The sequence below is a fragment of the Oryzias latipes genome, chromosome 22 (genome assembly GCF_053564925.1).
Source record: "Oryzias latipes strain Hd-rR chromosome 22, Olatipes_Hd-rR_3.1".
In the NCBI taxonomy this organism is placed as follows: domain Eukaryota; kingdom Metazoa; phylum Chordata; class Actinopteri; order Beloniformes; family Adrianichthyidae; genus Oryzias; species Oryzias latipes.
This window is the reverse complement of record NC_136258.1, coordinates 8,700,889-8,722,273: the sequence shown is the minus strand read 5'-3', so window position 1 is coordinate 8,722,273 and position 21,385 is coordinate 8,700,889. Positions and strand designations below refer to the sequence as shown.

General features: G+C 42.6%; 1 protein-coding gene across 3 annotated transcripts in view; it reads right to left on the bottom strand.

Annotated features, from left to right (window-relative positions):
- Positions 1 to 15,669, bottom strand: part of LOC101163291 (BRF1, RNA polymerase III transcription initiation factor subunit) — a 100,317-nt gene extending 84,648 nt beyond the window's left edge. For all 3 annotated transcript variants that reach the window (XR_911008.4, XM_011490671.4, XM_020713750.3), the window contains exons 1-2: positions 15,488 to 15,669; positions 1,168 to 1,358 (exon numbers count right to left, since the gene is read on the bottom strand). Coding sequence is in view for 2 of the 3 variants with exons in the window: in XM_011490671.4 (XP_011488973.1) it covers positions 1,168 to 1,351 (184 nt within the window). In the remaining variant the exon portion in view is untranslated. The remainder of the gene's footprint in view (positions 1 to 1,167; positions 1,359 to 15,487) is intronic.
- Positions 15,670 to 21,385: the final 5,716 nt, after the last annotated feature.

Here is a 21,385-nt window from a genome sequence, read left to right as displayed (position 1 = left end):
AAATGTGGCAAAAAAGAATTAAAAGTTTGTTTTTAAGTGAATAAAAAAAACTAGAAGGAGCTGCATTTTCCAGAAGAAAATGCAGGTTGAAGGCTGAATGAAAATGAAACTTAAAGGATAATAATTGGCAAAAAATAAAGAAAGAAATGATCAAAGTCGACCATAAATAGAGTGAAAACAGGACAATAACAAAAAAGATATGTTTGTGAAAAATGTCAGAGCCGGGTATCGAACGAGCGAGCTTCTGCACCAAGGATTCCCATGTATTTCAATGGAGACAAAAATCCTGGAATATCTCAAAAAGTTCAAGGATTTGAAGGACTAAAAGTCATAGCTGGAAAAAGCTGAATAGTTGAATGGTTGAAATAGCTGGAAAACTGTAGAAAGAGTTAAGCAGCAAAACATGGAGGAAGAGACTGTAATAAAGGAGGAGAAACAGGAAAACAATGGTTGGTTGAAGGATTTATAGCATTGGTAGAATGCTTTACATGAGAAAAATGTAAAAGATGTTTGCCTTCAGCATTATTTTCCCTGCTGTTAGACTATGTTTTCCAGCAGAAAATAAGCAACACTTGATGCTAAAAATATATATTTTTTAAAACGACCAAATCTCCAAATGTTTCCTATCATTACAGCTAGGTAAGACTAGATGAGTAGATACCAAATGGGTAAAAACTATGATATAACTAGTAAAGTATGAGATGGAGCAGAATCAGACCAGATGGAAGCAACACATTCTGTGGCAGATGCTCCTCAATAAGGAAACTGATGAATCCACGTTAGTAAATACATTTGTCTCTTTTTAGTTTGATAACAGTCAAAACAGAGCAGCTCATTTTAGCCATGTCAGGATCCACTGTGGCCTGAACTTCCCTCCTCAGCAATAGAAAAGCTGCTTCTCCTTCATCTGTTGGACATCTGCCAATTGTCCCCGACTTTAAAATCCAACAGTTCAGCCTCTGAACTGTTGTTATTGAGTAAAGGTGACAGGATTCCTGCAGCAGTGTGTGCTCAGTCCCACCACGGATCAAACCATTCACTATGCAGGGGTCTGAATTCTGTAGGGACTGTTGAAGTTCTGAGATGCTCCAGGGGGTTCTGACCCTTCGGCCTTAAATCCTGACCACCTTAACAATGATGCATCTCTAGCTCTAGCATGGTTCTCACCCTCTGAGGACACAAACTGTCCCACAGCCAGCGACCCCCCGCCGCCCGTCTCCACGAACTCCACCTCCGACACAATGATGTTGTCATCCAGCACGGAGCCGCAGCTCATGCAGACGGCATTGCCCCGCGCGTGGTCCACATCGATGGCGGTGCTGCCGCAATTCTTGCACACCTTGGAGCTCATGATGACCCTGAGAAGAACGCAGAAAGAAGGTCTGTGACAAACTAAATCAGGATGAACATTTACAGTGTTTGGTCATGACCCTCTGAACCCTGGAAATCCAGATCTTCCATTTAGTTAGCAACGAGTGTGACTGCACAGGAGCACAGGAGGACAGCTGCCTGTCCATTTTAAAACTCTTATTTGTTTTTAAATCTTTAAATTGTCTGGCTCCGCCCAAGCTCTCTGAGCTGCTACAGCTGCATTCCCCTTCCCGGTCGCTTAGATCAGCTGCTCCTGGATGTGCCAAGGACACGGCGGAAACTCAGAGGGGATAGAGCATTTGCGTTGCTAGCCCCAGCTTGTGGAATGCACTCCCTATGCAGGTTAGGCAGGCACGTTCACTGAATGTCTTTGCTAAGATTTGATGTTATAAACATCTCTGCTCTGATCCGGATTTTCTTCAATACAAACTGTTGCATGGGGGGGTGGAGGGGCAGGAGGGACTTCCAGCTCACAGTTATGATCAAGCAGACAAAAAACGGATCTTGAGTACAACCGGACGTTCTCGTTTTTCCAGGTGAATAAAGTGTTTGGTTCCGATTCCTCCAGGGACGCTGCATTTTGTTTCTGAAATAGATTCTTTTCTCCTCAGACGGTTTTGGGAAACGATGGTCATTTTTTCAAACACATTCTGGGCTTGAAATTTCTGCTTCCCATTTTTCTTTTTTCCTCTGGTATAAACTTTTCAGTTTCATAAATGTCTGAGGGAAAAGGAGAACCAGTAAGGGGGGGGTACCCACCACCCGGGCCTGTGGCCCCTCACTGAGAATAGGCAAACACCCACATGGATTTTAACACTCTATTGTGTACCTAAAAAGGTACACAAGAGACAATGAAGCCAGAAGGACAAAAACAGGCAGCACATAACAGGAATGCCAAGTGGCTGGTCTCTCTGAGAAAAAGAACATAGGAACCTCCCTGAACAGAATCCAGTAACCATCACAGTGGCAGACATCCAAGAAAGATTCTCAGGGATGAAGAACTGGACAGCACTGGGCCCTGACATGATACATGCCTACTGGCTAAAGAAACTCACCGCACTCCACGAGCACCTGGCAGCACAAATGAACCAGCTGCTAAGAGATGGGACTCACCCCGAATGGCTAATGGAAGGGCGAACGATCCTGATCCAGAAGGATCCCTCATAGGGTGCAGTCCCATCCAACTACCGGCCAATAACCTGTCTCTCCACAACATAGAAGCTCATGTCAGGCATCATTGCAACCAAGATAAATAGGTACATGGATCAATACATGAGAAACACACAGAAGGGCATTGGTAGAGACTCCAGAGGAGCCAAACACCAACTCCTGGTTGACAGAACAGTCGCTCAAGACTGCAGGTCACGACACACCAACCTGTGCACAGCCTGGATTGATTACAAGAAAGCCTATGACTCAATGCCACACACGTGGACCACTGAATGCTTGGAGCTGTACAACATCAACAGGACTCTAAGAGCCTTCATAGGAAATTCGATGAAGCTGTGGAAAACCACCCTCGAAGCCAATGGCAAGCCACTTGCACAAGTGTCCATCAAATGTGGGATATACCAAGGTGATGCTCTGTCCCCACTGCTGTTCTGCATAGGTCTGAACCCCCTCAGCCACATAATCAACAAGACTGGCTCTGGATTCCGACTCAGAAATGGGGCCAACATCAGTCAACTCCTCTACATGGATGACATCAAGCTATATGCTAAGAGCGAGAGTGACATTGACTCCCTGATCAACACCACCAGGATCTACAGTACTGACATTGGGATGTCATTCAGGCTCGATAAATGCAGCCGGATGGTGACAAAGAGAGGCAAGGTAGTCCACACAGGAGGGGTCTCACTCCCAGAAGGAACAATAGCAGACATTGAGGACAGTTACAAGTACCTTGGAGTTCCACAGGCAAATTGCAACCTGGAGCAGTCAACAAGGAAAGCTGCAACAGCTAGATACCTCCAACGCGTAAGGCAAGTCCTGAGAAACCAGCTCAATGGCAAAAATAAGACCCGAGCAATAAACAACTACGCACTGCCAGTTATCAGATACCCTGCAGGAATAATAAGATGGCCAAAGGAAGAGATACAGACCACGGATGTTAAGACACAAAAGCTCCAGCTGATTGACCACCGGGGGACAGTCTACCAGCTGTCCCAACTTTTAACTGCACCCCCTTAGTACACACACCCTTCACCCCACAAAATATACATTCCAACATAAACACACACACATGCACACACACACAACCTCACAAACACACACGCATTTCGCAAGGAAGGTGGGACCTTGGACCATCTGTCTCCTACCCCATCCCTGGTAAGGGGTACTGGACCCTTGGCAACGGCGGCTGTGTCCCCTGGGTGCTGGTTTCCTGGGCCCGGTGGACCTCTCTCCACGCAGGGAGAGGGATCCCTGAGCTTTCTGGCAAGGCCAGAAGCCGGGGATCACATCACACCTGAGCCGGGGGTGTCCCTATAGGATGGTTTCCTGACCTTGCCCCCGGCTCCTGGGCCTCGCCAAATTTCCAACTGTAGCAGAGCCTGGTCGGGCCATGTTTACAACACCCCTCGTGGGCCCCCCTTATCCCCGGAGTGCCCCACTCCTGGGCGGGGACGGCTGGCCCCTGCCTTGCTCCTTTCTGGACCAACCGTGGGCCGGGTGGGTGGCTGCCTGGAGCGCGGAGCGGGTCTCCCTTGGGGGGTCCTGGCTTATACCTGGGGTTGGGGCGGGGGGATGCCCAGAACTCCTGGGTGGTGATGAGGTGCTCGTCTGGGGCTGTGGGCACCCTTCTCGGGTGGGGCCCGGCGTTGGGCCCTCCTGGCGAGGCGGGGGGGTCTGATATCATGGTTGAGCTGGGGCAGCACTCTCTTTCCCCCCATGCCTCCCTTCTCTCTGGCTCTGGGGGCCCTGCGGCGGTCCTGCTGCCCCTGGCCTGGGTGGCGGATGTGATCGCCCAGGGGGCAGTTGTTCTCTGCCTGCTGCCGTGTGGCTTTGGGGGTTCTGGCTGCCGCGGCTGCTGCTGCGGGGGTCTTGGTGTGGGAATGGCTGGGTACTCTCCCTCCTTCTTTTCACATTCCACCATCCATTTTAGAAGAACATAAACACTCAATTGAGCACAGGTGTTAGGTCACCTTTACACTAATAGTTTGCGTGATTGATTGAATGAAATATTTCACAGTAGTTGGTTTGAAGGCATAAGTATGCATGTGTGAACACTATCTGCTTTGTGTACATGTTGACATATGGACATTTTTGCAGCTAGCAGTTGTGTTGATAACATTTGAGTGTGTGTGTGGATAGGCCCCGCCCTTTGAGATTTGTATTACATCTGAACCTTAACGTAATGATAAACATCCAGTAGCTTGTTGCTTTATGCTGCTTCATGGTTTTATCCCCCCCCCCCCCCCCCCCCCAACATCCCTCTCTCTTCTTCCCTCCTTTCCTTTTCCGTCCGGTCCAACACAAAAGATTTTCAAATATGATTAAAATGAATAAAGTTTGGCCTCGATTACAAAAGGGGTTCATTCAGACATACCTCTGGTTTGTCTGAAGATTAATAACCCCTGTTGTTAAAGTAAAATATGTCCAACACAAGAGGCCTTCAGCTCTCATCTGTCTGCCCAGCTGTTGGACAGGACAAGTTAAAAAATAAAAAATAAAAGACACAAAAGCTCCTCACCAGGCACGGAGGGTTCCATCACAAATCCAGCACCCTGAGACTGTATACTAGCCACAAGGAAGGAGGCCGAGGACTAGTGAGCGTAGAAGCCACTATCCAGGATGAAACATCCAAGATGCATGAGTACATAAAGCTCAAAGCCCCAACTGACAGTGTGCTCAGTGAATGTCTCCGGCAATGGAGAGCAAAGGATACAGTGCTGGAGGACAGATCCTCATGGGAGGACAAACCCCTGCATAGCATGTACCACCGGACCATAACTGAAGTGGCTGATATCAAGAAGTCCTACCAATGGCTATAAAATGCTGGCCTACAGGACAGCACTGAAGCACTAACCCTAGCAGCTCAGGAACAAGGCCTGAGCACCAGAGCAATAGAGCCTCAGATCTACCACACTAGACAAGACCCAAGGTGTAGGCAGTGCAAAGAGGCGCCTGAAACAATCCAGAACATAACTACAGGGTGTAAGATGCTGGCAGGGAAAGCATACATGGAGCGCCACAATCAAGTGGCCGGAATAATATACAGGAACATATGTGCAGAATATGAACGCGAAACCCCAAGGTCAAAATGGGAAACACCTCCAAAGGTGGTAGAGAATGACAGGGCAAAACTTCTGTGGGACTTCCAGATCCAGACTGATAGGATGGTAATGGAGAACCAACCAGACATTGTAGTGCTGGATAAAGAACAGAGGAAAGCCGTTGTGGTGGATGTGGCAGTGCCAAGTGATGGGAACATCAGGAAGAAGGAACATGAGAAACTGGAGAAATACCAGGGACTCAGAGAAGAACTGGAGAAAGCCTGGAAAATGAAGGTGACAGTGGTGCCTGTGGTAATTGGAGCACTCGGGGCAGTAACCCCCAAGCTGGAGGAGTGGCTACAACAGATACCTGGAAAGACCTCAGACCTCTCAGTCCAGTTCATGCAAAATCATCTTTTTGAGCTTTTGGATGTGATTTTAATAAAAATTAGTTAAACCAAACAATAACATCATGACAGAAAATTTATTCACACGATGTACAGTTCAAGCTTATATCCATTAATCAACAAACCAAGCAGGATAACAACAAATAGTGTGACCTTGATAGAAAATATATACCCAAACTGCCTAGAAAACGATAAAAAGTGGATTTCTGATGACTTTCTGATGATTGTCATTTATCAATGACCATCTTCTGGTATTTGCAAACTATGAATGTGTTTGTAGAGAAAGATAAACAGCAAATCGTTTACAGAAGAAAACTAACAAAGGAATCAATAAATGAATTTAAATCATGACTACAAGCACGAACTGGGAAAACCCTGTATGACAGCAACAATGTCATATCAGGATATGACTAAGAAGTTCAATGAATAATTAGTAAAAAAAAATAGGGCCAAAGTTAGTTGACGATATAAACTGTACTAATAAATCAGAAAAGGAAACAGTCGAACACCACATAAAGAGAAATCCAAACTCTGAAATGAAGGGATTGTGTTTAAAAAATGCTTTAGTTTTTCACATTTGTATGCAATCTTTTTGTTCAATCCATGGAATAAAAGCTGAAAGTCTGCACTTCAATGGCAACCGAGTTGTTTTATTTAAAATTCACTGTGGTAATGTACAGAAACAAAATTAGAAAGAATGTGTCTCTGTCCAAATATTTATGGTCCTGACTGTATATTCTCCATTATGAGAAAAAGGCTACAAGAACATGTTAAAAACGGCCATCCGTCTTGAAAGATCCACTCCATTGGAAAATCATGTTCTTGGTGCTTTGTGGTTTGGTTTAAAAAAGCTTGTGTTTGTGACACAGCAAGTGCGATGGGCGGCAAAAGTCTCCCTGCTCCTATAAAATTGCATCGGGCTCAAAACTAAACTAATGGATAGCTCCTATATTAGTTCCACTTTTTTTTTTTGCTATGCTAATGTTAGCTTGGGGTTGTGAGGAGCTGCAAGTTAGCAGGAGAAAGTGTAAACAAAGGAATGCTGGGATACACTATATCGGTTTGGAGCGGGCCCCTTCATATCTTCCAACATGGCTGTGCCATGTTGGAAGATCTTTGTGGACCAATGCAAGGTGTCCATACGCAAAAAAAACATACATTTTACCAATTTAAAAAAAAAACGAAAAGGATTTCACAAAATACATTGACTCATTAATCATATTTACCTTAAATACTTCACGTTAACATAAATTAAAAACAATTTAATTTTGTACCAGCATATCAAAAACACATAGCAACATAACAACAAATACATTTCATCACAGCAAATCAGGCAAATCGTTAGTTATTGTAAGTAGTCCATGTATCTTAGTTTTAAAATCTTTTTGAAATTATATTTGTTACTAATAAGCCTTGTCCTTCCAGACACTGGATTCCATGCAACAGAAGATCTAACCAGCACTGTTTGTCTCATACAGTTAGATATTGAAAAAGGAACAATAAAATCTCCAGAGCTGACCTGACGAGTTTGATATTGATGACAATACCCACTGTATAAAAATTTATTTACCAAATATTGTGGACATTTTTTAAAAACGACGTTATGCATTAAGCATAGAAGACTGAGTTGTACTTTGTCTTTTACCCCCAACCAACCTAAAGTAGTGTGCATCTCATTCACATTGGTCCAATAAGAGCAACCAAGAGCCACCCTGGCAGCTCAATTTTGGGCAAGTTGTAATTTTTTTAGATGCCCCTGTGTAGCACTAGACCAAATGACTGGGCAATACTCCAGATGTGACAAGACCAGAGACTGTACAACTGTCCTCATGACTGAAGGTGGACAATATTGCGCACACCTCCAAGCCAAGGCAATTCTTCTGCCCATCTTGGATACTATATGATTTATCTGATCTGTCCAAGAGAGCTGATCATCTAATTTGATGCCCAGAAGCTTGGTTTTAGTCACTTGTTCAACCAAACTATTGTCAATACTCTAATTCAGGTAACATGGTGCATTCAATAAGTATTTTGTACCAAAAACAATGCATTTTGTTTTACATGTATTAAGAACCAATTTATTCAACTTAACCCAACTGGTAAGTGAATTCAGTTGATTCTGTAGGGCTGTATTGAGCTCTGGGACAGTAGCAGATGCACAGAATAAAGTCTGCATATAACACCACTTCTGCCTTTCTCACCTCCTGGGACAGATCATTTACAAACACTGAAAATAAAAGTGGACCCAAACAACTATCTTGTGGAATACCACATGACATAAACTTTGTTTCACACAAGCTACCATTGAAGAGGACTTTCTGTGTTCTGCCATTAAGATCATTTATCAGTGAAAGGGACAACTGTGAAAATCCATAACATTTGAGCTTTGCCAACAGAATATCATGGTCGATTACATCAAAAGCAGCTGTGAAATCTAAAAGTACAGCACCCACATATTTTTTATCATCCAAATATTTTAACCACTGGTCTACCGTATGTACTAATGCCGTATTGGTTGAATGATCTGGTCTATAGGCATGCTGTGCACTAGTAAACAGATCATTTGAAATAAAATAGTGTAGCATTTGATTAAATATTAACCTTTCAAAAGTTTTACTCAAAACAGGGAGAACATGAACTGGTCTGCAATTTGAAGCAGTAAACTATGACTGTTCATCCTTAATTAGAGGTATAATCTAACACTCCACTGATCAGTGCTCTGTTAAAAATATGACATATTGGTTTGTCCAAAACATTTGCAACTTTTTTAAAGATTCTACCATCAATGTAATCAATACCTGGTGTTTTATCATCAGGTAATGAGAGAAGCAAATCTTGAACATTATTCTCACTAACAGTGTTGAACACCAAGGAACAAGTTTTATTTTCCATTATCAATTGAATAATTTGACAAGAAGAGCTTATATCCTGCGCTATCATAGAGCATCTCAGCTTTTCAAACCTTGTTTATCAAAAAGTCATTCAAACGATTGGCAATATTAAATGGTTTACTGACAAAAATGCTACCAATTTCCATATTCAAATTAAAAGTCTTTGTTTTTTTGCACATCAGCTCTTGTAACACTTTCCACAATCGTTTACTGTCATTCATGGAACCACAGATTTTTTGTCCAAAATATTCTTTCTTTATAAAAAAAAAAAAATTGTGTAACTTTATTCCTTAATATGCGATAGTTTGTATAATCCTCTACATGTTTAGAGTTGGAAGCCATCTTTTTTGCGTTGTCTCTCTGCTTCATAAGTGATAATTCCTCGTCTAACCATAGAGCACTTTTACTTTTTACTGTTCTTTTACGAAGTGGAGCATGTTTCTCAACAATCTTTCCTAAAATTGCCATAAAAGTGTTCAAAGAAGCATTTACATCAATTTCCTGCACAACTGTAGACCAATTAGAACTTTTGATATCATGAATAAATAGATTGGGATTAAAATTTTTATAAGATCTGCGATTAGGGCTGCACGATATGAGGAAAACTCGCGATATGCGATATTGGTGATTAATATTGCGATAATGATATAATTCGCGGTATATAAACAAATAGCAAAACAACCAAAAACATCATTTCCATTTCACAGCAACAGTTTAAAAGTTATACTCCAACTGACCCTTGTCGACATAGGAGGCAAACATCAAACATAAAAGGGCTCATCTGATTGATCAACAACGTAAACGGGTCCTTCTGATTGGTTAAATGCATAAAGGGATTTATTTCATTTGTTAAATATTTCAAGCTGCCATGAGATTGTTTTAGCACATTTAAGGTAAACATTTATTGCGATTTTCGCCGTCTTTTGCGCTATGCATATTGCACAGCTTAATGTCGCGATAACGATAAATTTGCGGTATATTGTGCAGGCCTATCTGCGATACATAATTCTTTCACCGGATTTAGGCATTTTTGTTTGTAATGGTTATCAAATTATGATCAATAATAGCTGCATAAAGTAATAGCTGCAAAAAGGTGGACCCACATCATATTGAACTCTATTGGTTATGAATGGGACGGTACTTCAGTTCATATGAGTCAAGGCAGGCAAGCGAATACTTTTGATATTATAGTGTATCAGCGTAGGGTTACTTCCACGCCAAATTCTAAAAAGCTTCTGTTGCGCTGCAGAAACTGTCCTACAAAACGACACAGGCTTTTTGACTTTTGCTAAAAACTGCATAATCATAAATTCAAAAGAAAAAAAGATATTGGGAACAAGAGAAAAAAAGATGTATAGTTAAAGTGGGACATTTAAGAGTAAGTTAATTCATTAGCTATTTGTTTTTGTTTTTTTTAGCTTAAGCATTCTGATCAAAGTACTGTTGAACAATAGGGTAGACTTGGTTTTTAAAAATTCTATAAAACAAACTTTTTTTTTGTTTTACTTCATCCTTTTTTTCTACTCTTTCCTCATTTTTAGGGCATTTTTTTCTGCAAGACAGTTCATGCAGAGTCTGGATCAAAACCTTGTGCGGGCCAACATTGCTTCCTTCATCTCTCTGCTATACATGATGTTCACTACTACTAGAGCTTCAACAACCACTACCCATCAGAGCGGGAATCATATTTGGAGTTTCCCCCGAGGTTTGTTTTTTTTGATTAGATTTAGATTTTTATCCCTGTGGAACAGGGGTGCTCACACTTTTTCAGCATGCGAGCTACCATTGAGACTCCAAGCTCCAAAGGATCTACGTATATCTAATTTCAAATTCTCATATTTGTGCTTAAAGACACATACTAATTGTGAAAATCAGATTTAAAATTGAACGGATACATTTAGATGAACATGTCAGATAACAACATGATAAAAAGTTTCCAGCATTTTGCCTTCAACAAATTGAATCGGATCCGTCCGGTCTTAGTTGTCATGTTAGCGGCTCTGCAGCGCGTGCTGCACCGACAACAGAAACGTTCTGTGTGCGTTCTGTTCTAGTTTTTTTTTATATTTTCTGAGCGACTGACCCCAGGCCTGTCAAGACAAAGTTAGACGCATTAACAGCTACATCTACGGTTAGGAGACTGACACTGAACGTTCACACCTTTCTGAAGACGAGGAGGAAGGAAAAACTCCACATCTGGCGCTCATTTTTTTACTTTTAAACTTTGAGACAACTATATGCTATTGGTAGGACCAACTAGGTGTCCCCCAGGTGCTAGACCGTATGGGAAGGCGGTGGGGGGTCACTGCCGCTCACTCAGGCTTTGTAATGGGTGGCATTGAGAAGTGGTGGCAACAGAGTCCACGGCGTGCACCCCAGCCCGTGGGCAGGGTTTGAAAACCAGATGCTTCTTGACAACGCTGCTGCCTGAGCGGGCTCGGATCCCTTGGGCGGGAACTGCGGACTCACCAGCAGGCACCATTACCGGACAGCTGGGTCAAACAGGGCGCCTCGGTCTCGCTTCCAATTCAGGATAAATAAACACTCCTGCGGGTCATAGTGACCCTCTGCTTGTCTCACACAGCCGGGCCAGCAGAAGGTCTCCAATGTCAGCTACAATTTGCAAGTCGATCACACATCTGGCAATCAGTGCAGTTGAACACGCATGTGCAGTGACACGTCTCAGAGGATGTTCGACTGGCCATTCTTTATGTCAATCAAGTGACATACTTCATGGTGAGGAGGATTATTCCCTGACTGCAATTTTTTAAAAGTATATTTGTATTTTTTTTGAGTATTTAGTTTTTGATGTAACATGATTGATGTAATGAGCACCCCTGCTCTAGAATACTGGAACTGTTCACCCACAAAATTCATATTTTTTCAGCTCAAAGTGAGACCTTTCATCGAGTGTGTATTCCTCTTTCTAAAGATGCTTTTTCTCCATCAACTGAGAAAAAGGGACCAGAGTGGACAAGAAGGTCAAGTCTCGTCTCAACTTGATCCCAAGTGTCCTTACCTTGATTCAGGAACTGTCAGATTTTGAGTGGAGAGGCGTGTAAACACTGTAAGCAACATTGCATGCATAGTTTTAAGGTTTCTTTGTTCATGCTGTTCATGCTCTTGCAAAAAAAAGAAAGTGTTTACATAGTTTTTTGTTTTAGGTGCAATGTTTTTTAATAGCATTTTATTATCCACAAATGATAAACATTTTCTATGTTTTTGGAGGCAAAATAAATTTGTGTAATGACGTCTTTGTATTGGAGTGATTCTTCAGTTTGAATTTTGCTACACGGTTAGCAGATATTTTGAAACTGGGTTACATTTTCAGTACATTTTGTTTATTTTTTGAACTTAGCAAAGCTAATGAGCAAATGTAATACACCTTAGCAAAAAGTAAAACATCCAAATATTTTTTATCAACATTGTACTAAAATGCTTTAACCCTTGTGCTATCTTAGATGACCCCACCTTTACATTGACGTGTTCTCCCTACCATGACAAAGGTGGATAAAGGTGGAAAGATTTCATGTAATCCATGGACACCATTGAAGTTCACAAATCATTGAAGAAAAAAGGTTCAGCGCACTGTCTAGTGGGTCTAGATCAGTGTTTTTCAACCAGTGTGCCGTGCCATTGAGATGGTCAGGTGTGCTGTGGGAATTGCCCTCATTAACTGATCTAAAACATTTTCCATCTCCAGGATATCAGCTCTGTGTTCATCCAAACATCCAAACTGATAAAACATTGAGAAGTTAGGAATATGAAAGATAGTAAAATACTTTTTGTTTTGTTTATTTGATTGTATTAAAGACATTTTGATAAGAATGACGGTACCGCGATTTAGCTGCAACTAAAGCAGTTTTCTGAAAAGTCCCGCCACTTTAACTGTCTCCGCCAATCATTCTTGGAGTTTTAATCACGTCATCAGTCTAACCCATCAGAAGTGGTTAAAGTCTTCACTTCCTTGTTCTGATTCTGCTCATTGAGTCTCTCTGTTCTAACAAAAATACCAGCTAAAGCTCGTCTTTAGCAGTGCAGCTTTCCATAGAATCCGGTCTCAGACCGTGGAACAAGTGAACAAAACAATGAAGCTCAGAGACGCTTGTCTTACTGTGTTCGGCGGATTTTTGCACTTCATCTCCCATGATGCATTGGGTTAAAGTGACAGCGTCTCGGCGCACAATGAGTCTCTCCTCTTAACGTCTTGAAACAACAACAAACACAAATCAGTTTTTAAATCTTCTAACTTAACTTGTATTACATCTTTTAGAAAAAAAGCTGCAACTTCCATCTTTTTCTGCAACAATTATCACAAAAACGCATGTGAGATTGCAGAGGGGCTGTAGATCAATACAGACTATGAGTTTCTACTTTTTTTTTAATTTTTGGATGCTGGTGAGCCGCGGGATTTTTGTCAAGGTTAAAGTGTGCCGTGGCTCAAAAAAGGTTGAAAAACACTAATCTAGATGACCCAACTCCCAACGTTGAAGTGCCTAGGATAGCACAAGGGTTAAATTCATCCGTAAGATTAGGAAGCACTTAAGTTCATATTTCCCAATTACATTTTATATTCTCTAATTATAAAAAGGATCTTGGTTTCAAAAAAGGAATTAAACGCAAGAGTATGTTACTGTGATTGCCTTTTTAAAGAACAAAATGGAAAAAAAATTAAAAGAGTCTGTTATTTTAACGAAAATAAATTGGCAGCAGTGGTTGCCAGAATAAAAATGTAGAAAATACGGTAAAAATGTAAACAACTTTACAGAACATTGTATAAATTCAACATCATAATCTCGTAAATACAACAACACATCCAAGAATGTGAAACATCAGGTTGCTGTAATTAAGGGATTATTTTATGTGAAACAAATGTTTTTTGCTGCTATTTTTACCTATATTGATCAAATTAACCTTAAAATTCAGTATTTTCTATCAAATACGACTGTTAGAATTACATTATAGCCCAGCAAATGTACAAAATTTATTTGTAGGTTTTATCAGAAAAGAATTTAAAATGACAGTTTATTTACGTAAATTAAAACATTAAAGTATGTAATATTTACGGTGTGACTGTAAAGTTGTTTACATAATCAATGTATTTTTTACACGTTTATTCTGGCAACCATGGCTGCCACAACTTACAACAGATTTTTTTTACAGTGTACTGTTGGCATGGCACAGGACTGATGGTACCGCCTTTTTCCAGATGCCCCAAACAATCAGAAAGAAGCTTCATGGGAGAATAGGACTTTGCCCAATTCCTCATAAGTCTCAGAAGTCTATGGGCCAGACTTTTCGCAGAAGATCAATCTGTCCCTGAAGTTTGTTTTTTAGAGAAAAGTAGCTTCTTTGTTGCCTTTCTTGCCACCAGGCCATCTACCAAAAGCTTCACTGTGATGCAGATGCACTCACACCTGCCTGCTGCCGTTCCTGAGCAGTCCTGCACTGGTGGACCTCCGATCCTGCAGCTGAATCCTCTTTAGACTTTCCTGGTCGCCCGGAAGCATCTTAACAAGAACTGAACCTCTTTCCTTGAAGTTCTTGATGATCCTATCAATTGTTGATTTAGGGACAATCTTAGTTGCTACAATATCATCGCCTGTGAAGCCATTTTGATGCAACGCCAGAAAGAAAGAAACAACGCGTTTCTTTCTTTGAATTTTGGAAATCCCCATATTCCTGCAGATTTAAAGGTATTGATAACCCTGTGGTGGACAGAGGGTCCATGTGTCGAAGGTCACTTCACACATGGACACATGGGCGGGCAAGGCAGATATTGAACCTGCCTTCAGAGGTCGACCGGCGTACCGCTGCACCATGGCAGCCCATCTTGCATAAAAAAAGCTGTTTGAATCGTTCATGGTGTGGATTATGGGACACATACTGATTTTAAAGTCTGGTTTATTGTAATGATGGTAACTAGATAAACTTAAAACAGTACTCATGATGTGTGAAGCTAGAAACAACTAACTTCCAGTAAAACAAACAACAAATGTTCATGGATAGAGAAATGACTTCAGAAATCAGCTGAACTTAAAAAATCCGTACGTTCTTACTATGAAAAATAAAATGTGCTCATCTGTTTTTGGATTTAGGGATGAAGGCTGAAAACAAAGCGTCAAAGGGTTTCCATGACTGAAAAACATAAGTAGTGACTGTTGGAATTTTACATGGTTGGAAATGATCAATAAGAACTGATGAGCGAATGTTACTTCTGCATGCAGAAGATGAATGGAAGGTTTTGAGAATGAATAACTGTAAACAGATAAATGTACAATATAAGGTGCTGTAAAAAGTAGATGGGAAAATTCAAGACTTTTTTCCGTTCTACCCACTCTTTTCGAGCACATTAAGTTAACTCTTATGTTTATTTTCATGTTGTTTCTCCTTTACATGTGGGTTTCTGTGTAAAAACTGAGAACCGCGTGGATCCTGAGCCGGCGGGAAGTTTTCCTGTGACCGCTTTCTGGGCCGTCGTGAGCGGAGCAGCCTCCTCTAACGTGGCACCGACTCTAATCCCGCAGCGGAACCGCTGAATGCTGGGAAAACGTCCCGCTGACAGGAGATGTCGAAGCCGCCGCGCAGGCGCCGTGAGTCCTACCTTCAGCAGGAGCGTGTCCACGTCTGTGGAGAGTTTTTTTCCCGCAGGAGCCGCCGTGGACGCGTCCGAACCCACTCTGCCGAGTCAGCGTGAAACTCCAGCTGCTGTCCCCACGCTGAAACACCGGCGAAACAGCAGCACGTGCGGGGAGACCTGGACCAGACCAATGCCGGGTCAGCTGGAGGGGGGTGTCTCCGTGGTGGTTCATTCCAAAGACAGGCAAACTTTCATCAGAATCTCTGAGAGCGCTTTGGGTTCTGTAGAATATAATATTTACTGAATTCACATCAGAAACACATATTTAGTGAAAGGTAGGAGATTAAAATTCTAATATTATTGTCTCCTGCAAAGAAAGAAAAGCTGTCAGTAACCAGCATCCCAACTCTATCTGAAAATCATTTTATCTCATTCTCCAAATAAATGGTACAAAAATTAAATTCAATAATCGATGAAAACATAAAATGTCACTTCTGCATAGATGCAATGCAGAATAAAATGTCAATGTTTTTGAACAAAACTGTAAATAGAAACTATGAAGGTAAAAATGTGTCTGAGCTTGTGGATTTGATGTGAGAACTTGTAAAACAGAATGTGAAAACTTGTGCACCGAAAATCTCCATCTGTGTGTAAAAATCTTCTGCTGTAAAATTTGACAGACAAAATCACAACTGACAAATTCCCATTAGCATGTATTCATTTAGAGTTACTACCTCAAATCTGTGATTACAACTGCTACAGTGTGCTCCAATCTCCTGAAACTTGTGTCAAAACTACAGAGCCCGTGTCCTGACATAAAAAAGAAGAAAATCTGGTTCCCACTAATTAATATCTTGTTCCCACAAATTAATATTCCGTTCCAACGAAATACTATTTCGTTCCCTCGAAATAATTAATTTGTGCGAATAAAATATTCTTCTTATTGCTGTCAGTTGTGATTTTGTTTTTTTAGACTATACAGCAGAAGAATTTTACACACAGATGGAGATTTTTGGTGCACAAGTTTTCACATTCTGTTTTACAAGTTCTCACATCAAATCTACAAGCTCGTCCATTTAGACATATTTTTACCTTCAAATAGGAGCCAACACAGCAAACTTACGTTTGGTTCTGGGAACCATTGACACAAACTGGTCAGTGGAGCGAAAGGACTTCAGGGGGGAATATTTGAAAAGCAGGCCAGAGAGGTAAGAAGGGGTACTTTCAAGTACCTGCAAGGGGTTTTAAAGTAAGGACCTGAATTTGAATAAAACCAAGTATTGCACTAAAAGCCAGTTCAAATAGACCAAGATGGGTGTTATGTGGTCAAACCTCTTTGCCCCACAAATAAATCTGGCTGCTGCATTTTGGACCAACTGCAGCCTGAATAATGAAGCCTTGGGTAACCCAGCACATGAAGAGCTGCAATCATTCAGTCTGGACAACACAAAGGCATGGGCCACACTCAAGGTTTGAAAACCAGAAGCAAACTAGATTTCAAAACCATAAATAGCAACAAATGAAACAAAGTGTCTGACCGTCCAGAAGCTCCCTCACTCTGCAGTTCTTCTGTAAAATGCTTTCAACATCATCCATGAGACGTGGGAAGAAATGTGTCTCGACATCTGAAAATGACAAAAACGTTGTCATCATTTTGTACAGATCTTCACGCTCAGCACTGATGCAGCTTCTGGAGCCGCCTGGACGCGGCCTCACCTCTCTCCACGGGGTCATAAAAGTAACCCTCCCTCCTCAGTGAGGCCAAGACTGAAGGCACGAGGTCAGCCAGCTGCTGCTGGGTTAGCGCACGAGCTGCAATCTTCTCTGCCACCTCCTTCTCCTCCTCCAACGCCCTCCTCTGCTCTGCCATTCTGCGCTCCTGAGATCAGATCAGTCTGATCACTTTGATTAGAACGTACCTTTACCTCATTTGTCATCTGCTGGCCTGAAGTGACATTATTCTTTGATGAACTTCTGTTTCAAAGCTGTGAAAATGTTGCAGCTTTCCTCTCGTTGCATCTCCTTAAAGACTGTGTCTCACTGTTGAATCTGCGCATTGGTTGGTTGCAGTACATGCGTGAGTCTCTCACAGGGCGGTGTCACGCACCAAGCGGAAGGCAGGTCTGTTCATAGATGTATCACGGAGGAACGTTCCCACATGAAAACCACGGAACAAGTACAAATAACCATGCAAGGAACACGTAAATCCGCTTCATTGAATTTCTTTATTTTGACATTCAGAGTACTGAACAGAGATCACATCACATCAGCACCATGGTCAGCGCCCGGCGCAGGTCCTTCCAAAGGTTTGACCATTATGACCAGTTTTCATCCATGGACGATGTGCAAATTGTAAGTAGCAGCAGTGTAACACGGCCTGAACCTTCCAGGTAACTTTCTGAATGAGAACCAAAAGAAGAAAACGTCTCCGTTTTTGTGAGGCACACTGGTAAAACAAAGGTTGGACAGAGTGCAGTGGTCTACCTGTTTGAACATATAGGTGTTTCCTGCCCTGTAGAGATGGGATTTATGGCTCTTTGGATCATTTCATATTTATTCACTTTAAAGAAGCCAGTCTGGACTTTATTCCTTAATAAAGTAATGACCTCCCTGATCTGAACCCAAGTGGTGTTTTGTTGTTGGACTTCTGTGCTTATCAAAGTTTGCCCATAATGAACACCATGTTTGAACACAATGGCAGAGCCTTCAGCTGATCACTACCTGGTGGTCAGTTGGAAATGCTGGCAGGAAAGGAGACCAGAAAGACTTTGCAGATCCAAATGTAATGTGATGGTTTGCTGGAAACATCTGACTGAGCCCTCCATCAGGGAGGTCTTCAACTTCAATTCGGGGAGAGCTTCAAACTGGTACAGATGGAGGCTGGAGACATTGAGTCAGAGTGAACCATGTTTTCTACTTTTATTGTCTATGGTCTTTAGGTCTCTGGTGCCTGTCTCAGTGGCAATCCTCGAACCCAGTGGTGGACACTGGAAGAAAGGGATGCCGTCAAGCAGAAGAAAGAGTCTTACTAAACCTGCCTGGCTTGTGTGACAGTGGATAACCTGCTCTCTGTACTGGAGGATCGTTACCCTTCCACTCATATATTGTTCTCAAAAAGTAGTTACGTGTGGTGTTCATCCATTTAGCAGACGACAGAAAACCCAGGGAACAAGCAGGACTGGCAGATCGCAGCTGCGTATTCGCTGTGATTCCAGACTCTGGCAGAACGCACAGACTGGAGGCCTCTGTACTCATCCTCCCATCCGTTCACACACCCCACTGTGGCTGTGTCATCCGAGTACTTCTGGAGGTGACATAATAATAATAACAATAATAATTGATACTTTATTTATCACACAATGGGGAAATTCTTCTCCACATTTTGACCCATCCCCTGAGGAAGCGGTGGGCTGCAGACTAGCCGCACTCGGGGGGGGGGGGGGGGGGGGGGGGCACAGCTGGCTGGGGAGAGTGGGGATCGATCCACCAACCCTTCGGTTGTTGGACGACCTGCTCTACCGCTGCAGCTAAACTGCCGCCCATAACTCAGAGTAGTACTGGAAGTCAACCGTGTAGGTGGTGAATAGGAAGAGAAACAGCACAGTTACTTGAGGAGCTCCAGTGTTGCTCGTCAGGGTGTCAGACACACAGCTCTGCAGTCTGTGAAGGTGAACAGAGGTTCCATCATATTTTTGATGCCCTTTTGATGCATTTAACGGATTCTTTGTATTCATACATACTGTATTGCATGGCAGAAATGTGCTTGTTTCCTGCCTGCAGTAACAGATACAGGACTTTCTGTGACTTTTGGTCTCTGTTTTCGTGTTTTTGGAGCCGCGACACCTGAAATGCAGACTAGACAAAAACACAGTCTGATGACATATTTTGCATGTTAACATTTTGCCTTGCTGGAAAATTTAAAAAAAGCCTTTCTGACTTGAAGATGGAGAGAGAGTGGACAAACAGCTTTACATAACGGGTCATGTTTTTTCACCTCTCCCCTTTTGCAAAAGGTAAGAAATGTCATGCCGGCTCTTCAGTGAATTTTTATTCCCCAAACTGCACATTTAATTTTTGGACGTCCTGAACCATACGAATCTGCGAAGGACAGATGAGATGGCAACAAGTCTCACAAACTGTGGTTGACCTGTCAGGTAGTCCTCAATTCACGTGACGTGGGGAGCATCCACCTGAATGTTCTCATAGTGGGCCCTCAGTCAGTGCTGTTGTCCTGTAATCACTAGGTGCTGCAAGATCTGGTGCTGGAATCCTCTGAAAGTGAAGGCCCAGGTTGAATACTGTAGGTGCTGTACTCCACACAGTTGGCTGGAACAGTTCTTAAGTACTCGCAGGCAGATGCTGTCAGGTCCAGTGGCCTTTCCTTTGGTAGCTCTCTCCTCATCTGGCTGGATGTACTAAATAATCCAGACTGGGAGGTGGGGGACCTTGTGGAGTCAGTGTTTGAAGTAAGCAGGGAGGATGGGGGACAATAAATGCAGAGTTGTTAGGAACCCTGAGATATGTGAAGAAGAATGGTGGTCACTCAAAGGAGGAGTGGGGAGATAGCTGGGGAGTCAAACCTGTTGAAGAACTGGTTTAACTCATTGCTGTAAATGGCGTATACTTATATAGCGCTTTTCTACCTTCCTCGAAGGCCCAAAGCGCTTTACAGTCTCAGTCTCATTCACACACTGATGGCGGCTCCAAGGTGGGGTTCAATGTCTTGCCCAAGGACACTTCAACACATGGGCGGGCAAGGAGGGAATCAAACGTGCAATCTTGTGATACCACTGCACCACGGCCACCCAACTCATTAGCTCGGTCCACATTATCTTCAACTGTACATCTTGCCTTCCTCTAAAATCCAGTGGTTGCTCTCATGGTCTCTGGTCTGGTTCCCCTTAAAGGAATAACATTTTCTTTGTTTTAATATTAAGGGGGTGCAAAATATTCACTAAGTTGTGTTCTGGCCCCATTGTCATGGCAAGCTAGGCAAGACAGACCCAGATGCTGGAACCCGGAAGGAAAACACAGGTGAGTTGAATGTTAAGTAATGGATTTTTAATTAATTCAGAATGACTTGGGATCTTGATGTGGCTGGAGACTGGAGCGAAGCAGATGAAGTAGTTTGAGGTAGTTATGGCTTGAGTTGGCTCGTGGCGTGGCTGGAGGTCGGTGTGAGCTCGAGGCGAGACTGGACTGGAGGCTCTTGATGTTCCGAGAGGTTCTGTGGTAACGGGTAATTCAGTGACTCAGGTGTCCACTCGTGGTCAGAATGTCCTGAAGGCGAGGCAATACAAGAGTTAGACATGAACAAGAACACTTGGACAAAACTAGACGTGAGACCAGGTAATACACCATCAGGGGCAACGAACTGGTGATGAATGCTGGTTCTGGATCTCCTTATGAAGGTCTGGTCTGTGATGAAGTGAGGGGACATAGCTGAGATGAATCAGGAGCCAAGCAGAGAGGGGAGGGGGAGGAGAGCTGACAGAGGCACCATGACACCCATATGGCCTTTGCAGATTTGGATGGTTCAGTACATCAAAAATGTAATGTGCAGTCGGGAAGTGAAAAAATTCACACAAAAAGTTTGCGTGAAATTTCAAACCTTTTGCAAAAGAGGAGAGATTCGATTTGAAGGCTCCGTCGATCTCCGCTCTCTCTCTGCCCCAAAGCAGAAAGGCTTTACAAAATATGTCTTTAGACTGTGTCTGTAAGTGCAAGATATTCTCATGCCAGTCAAGGATGCAAGTCTAGATTGCATTCCACAGGTCTCTCTATTCCATAAACAACTCAGCACAGACATAAAACAGAGACCAGGAATCACAGACAGGCCTGCTGCTGACCTCAGCACATCGTATCTGGTAATGCACGCAGGTTTCACTCTTAATTTGAAGCAAGCAAGAATATTTCACAACA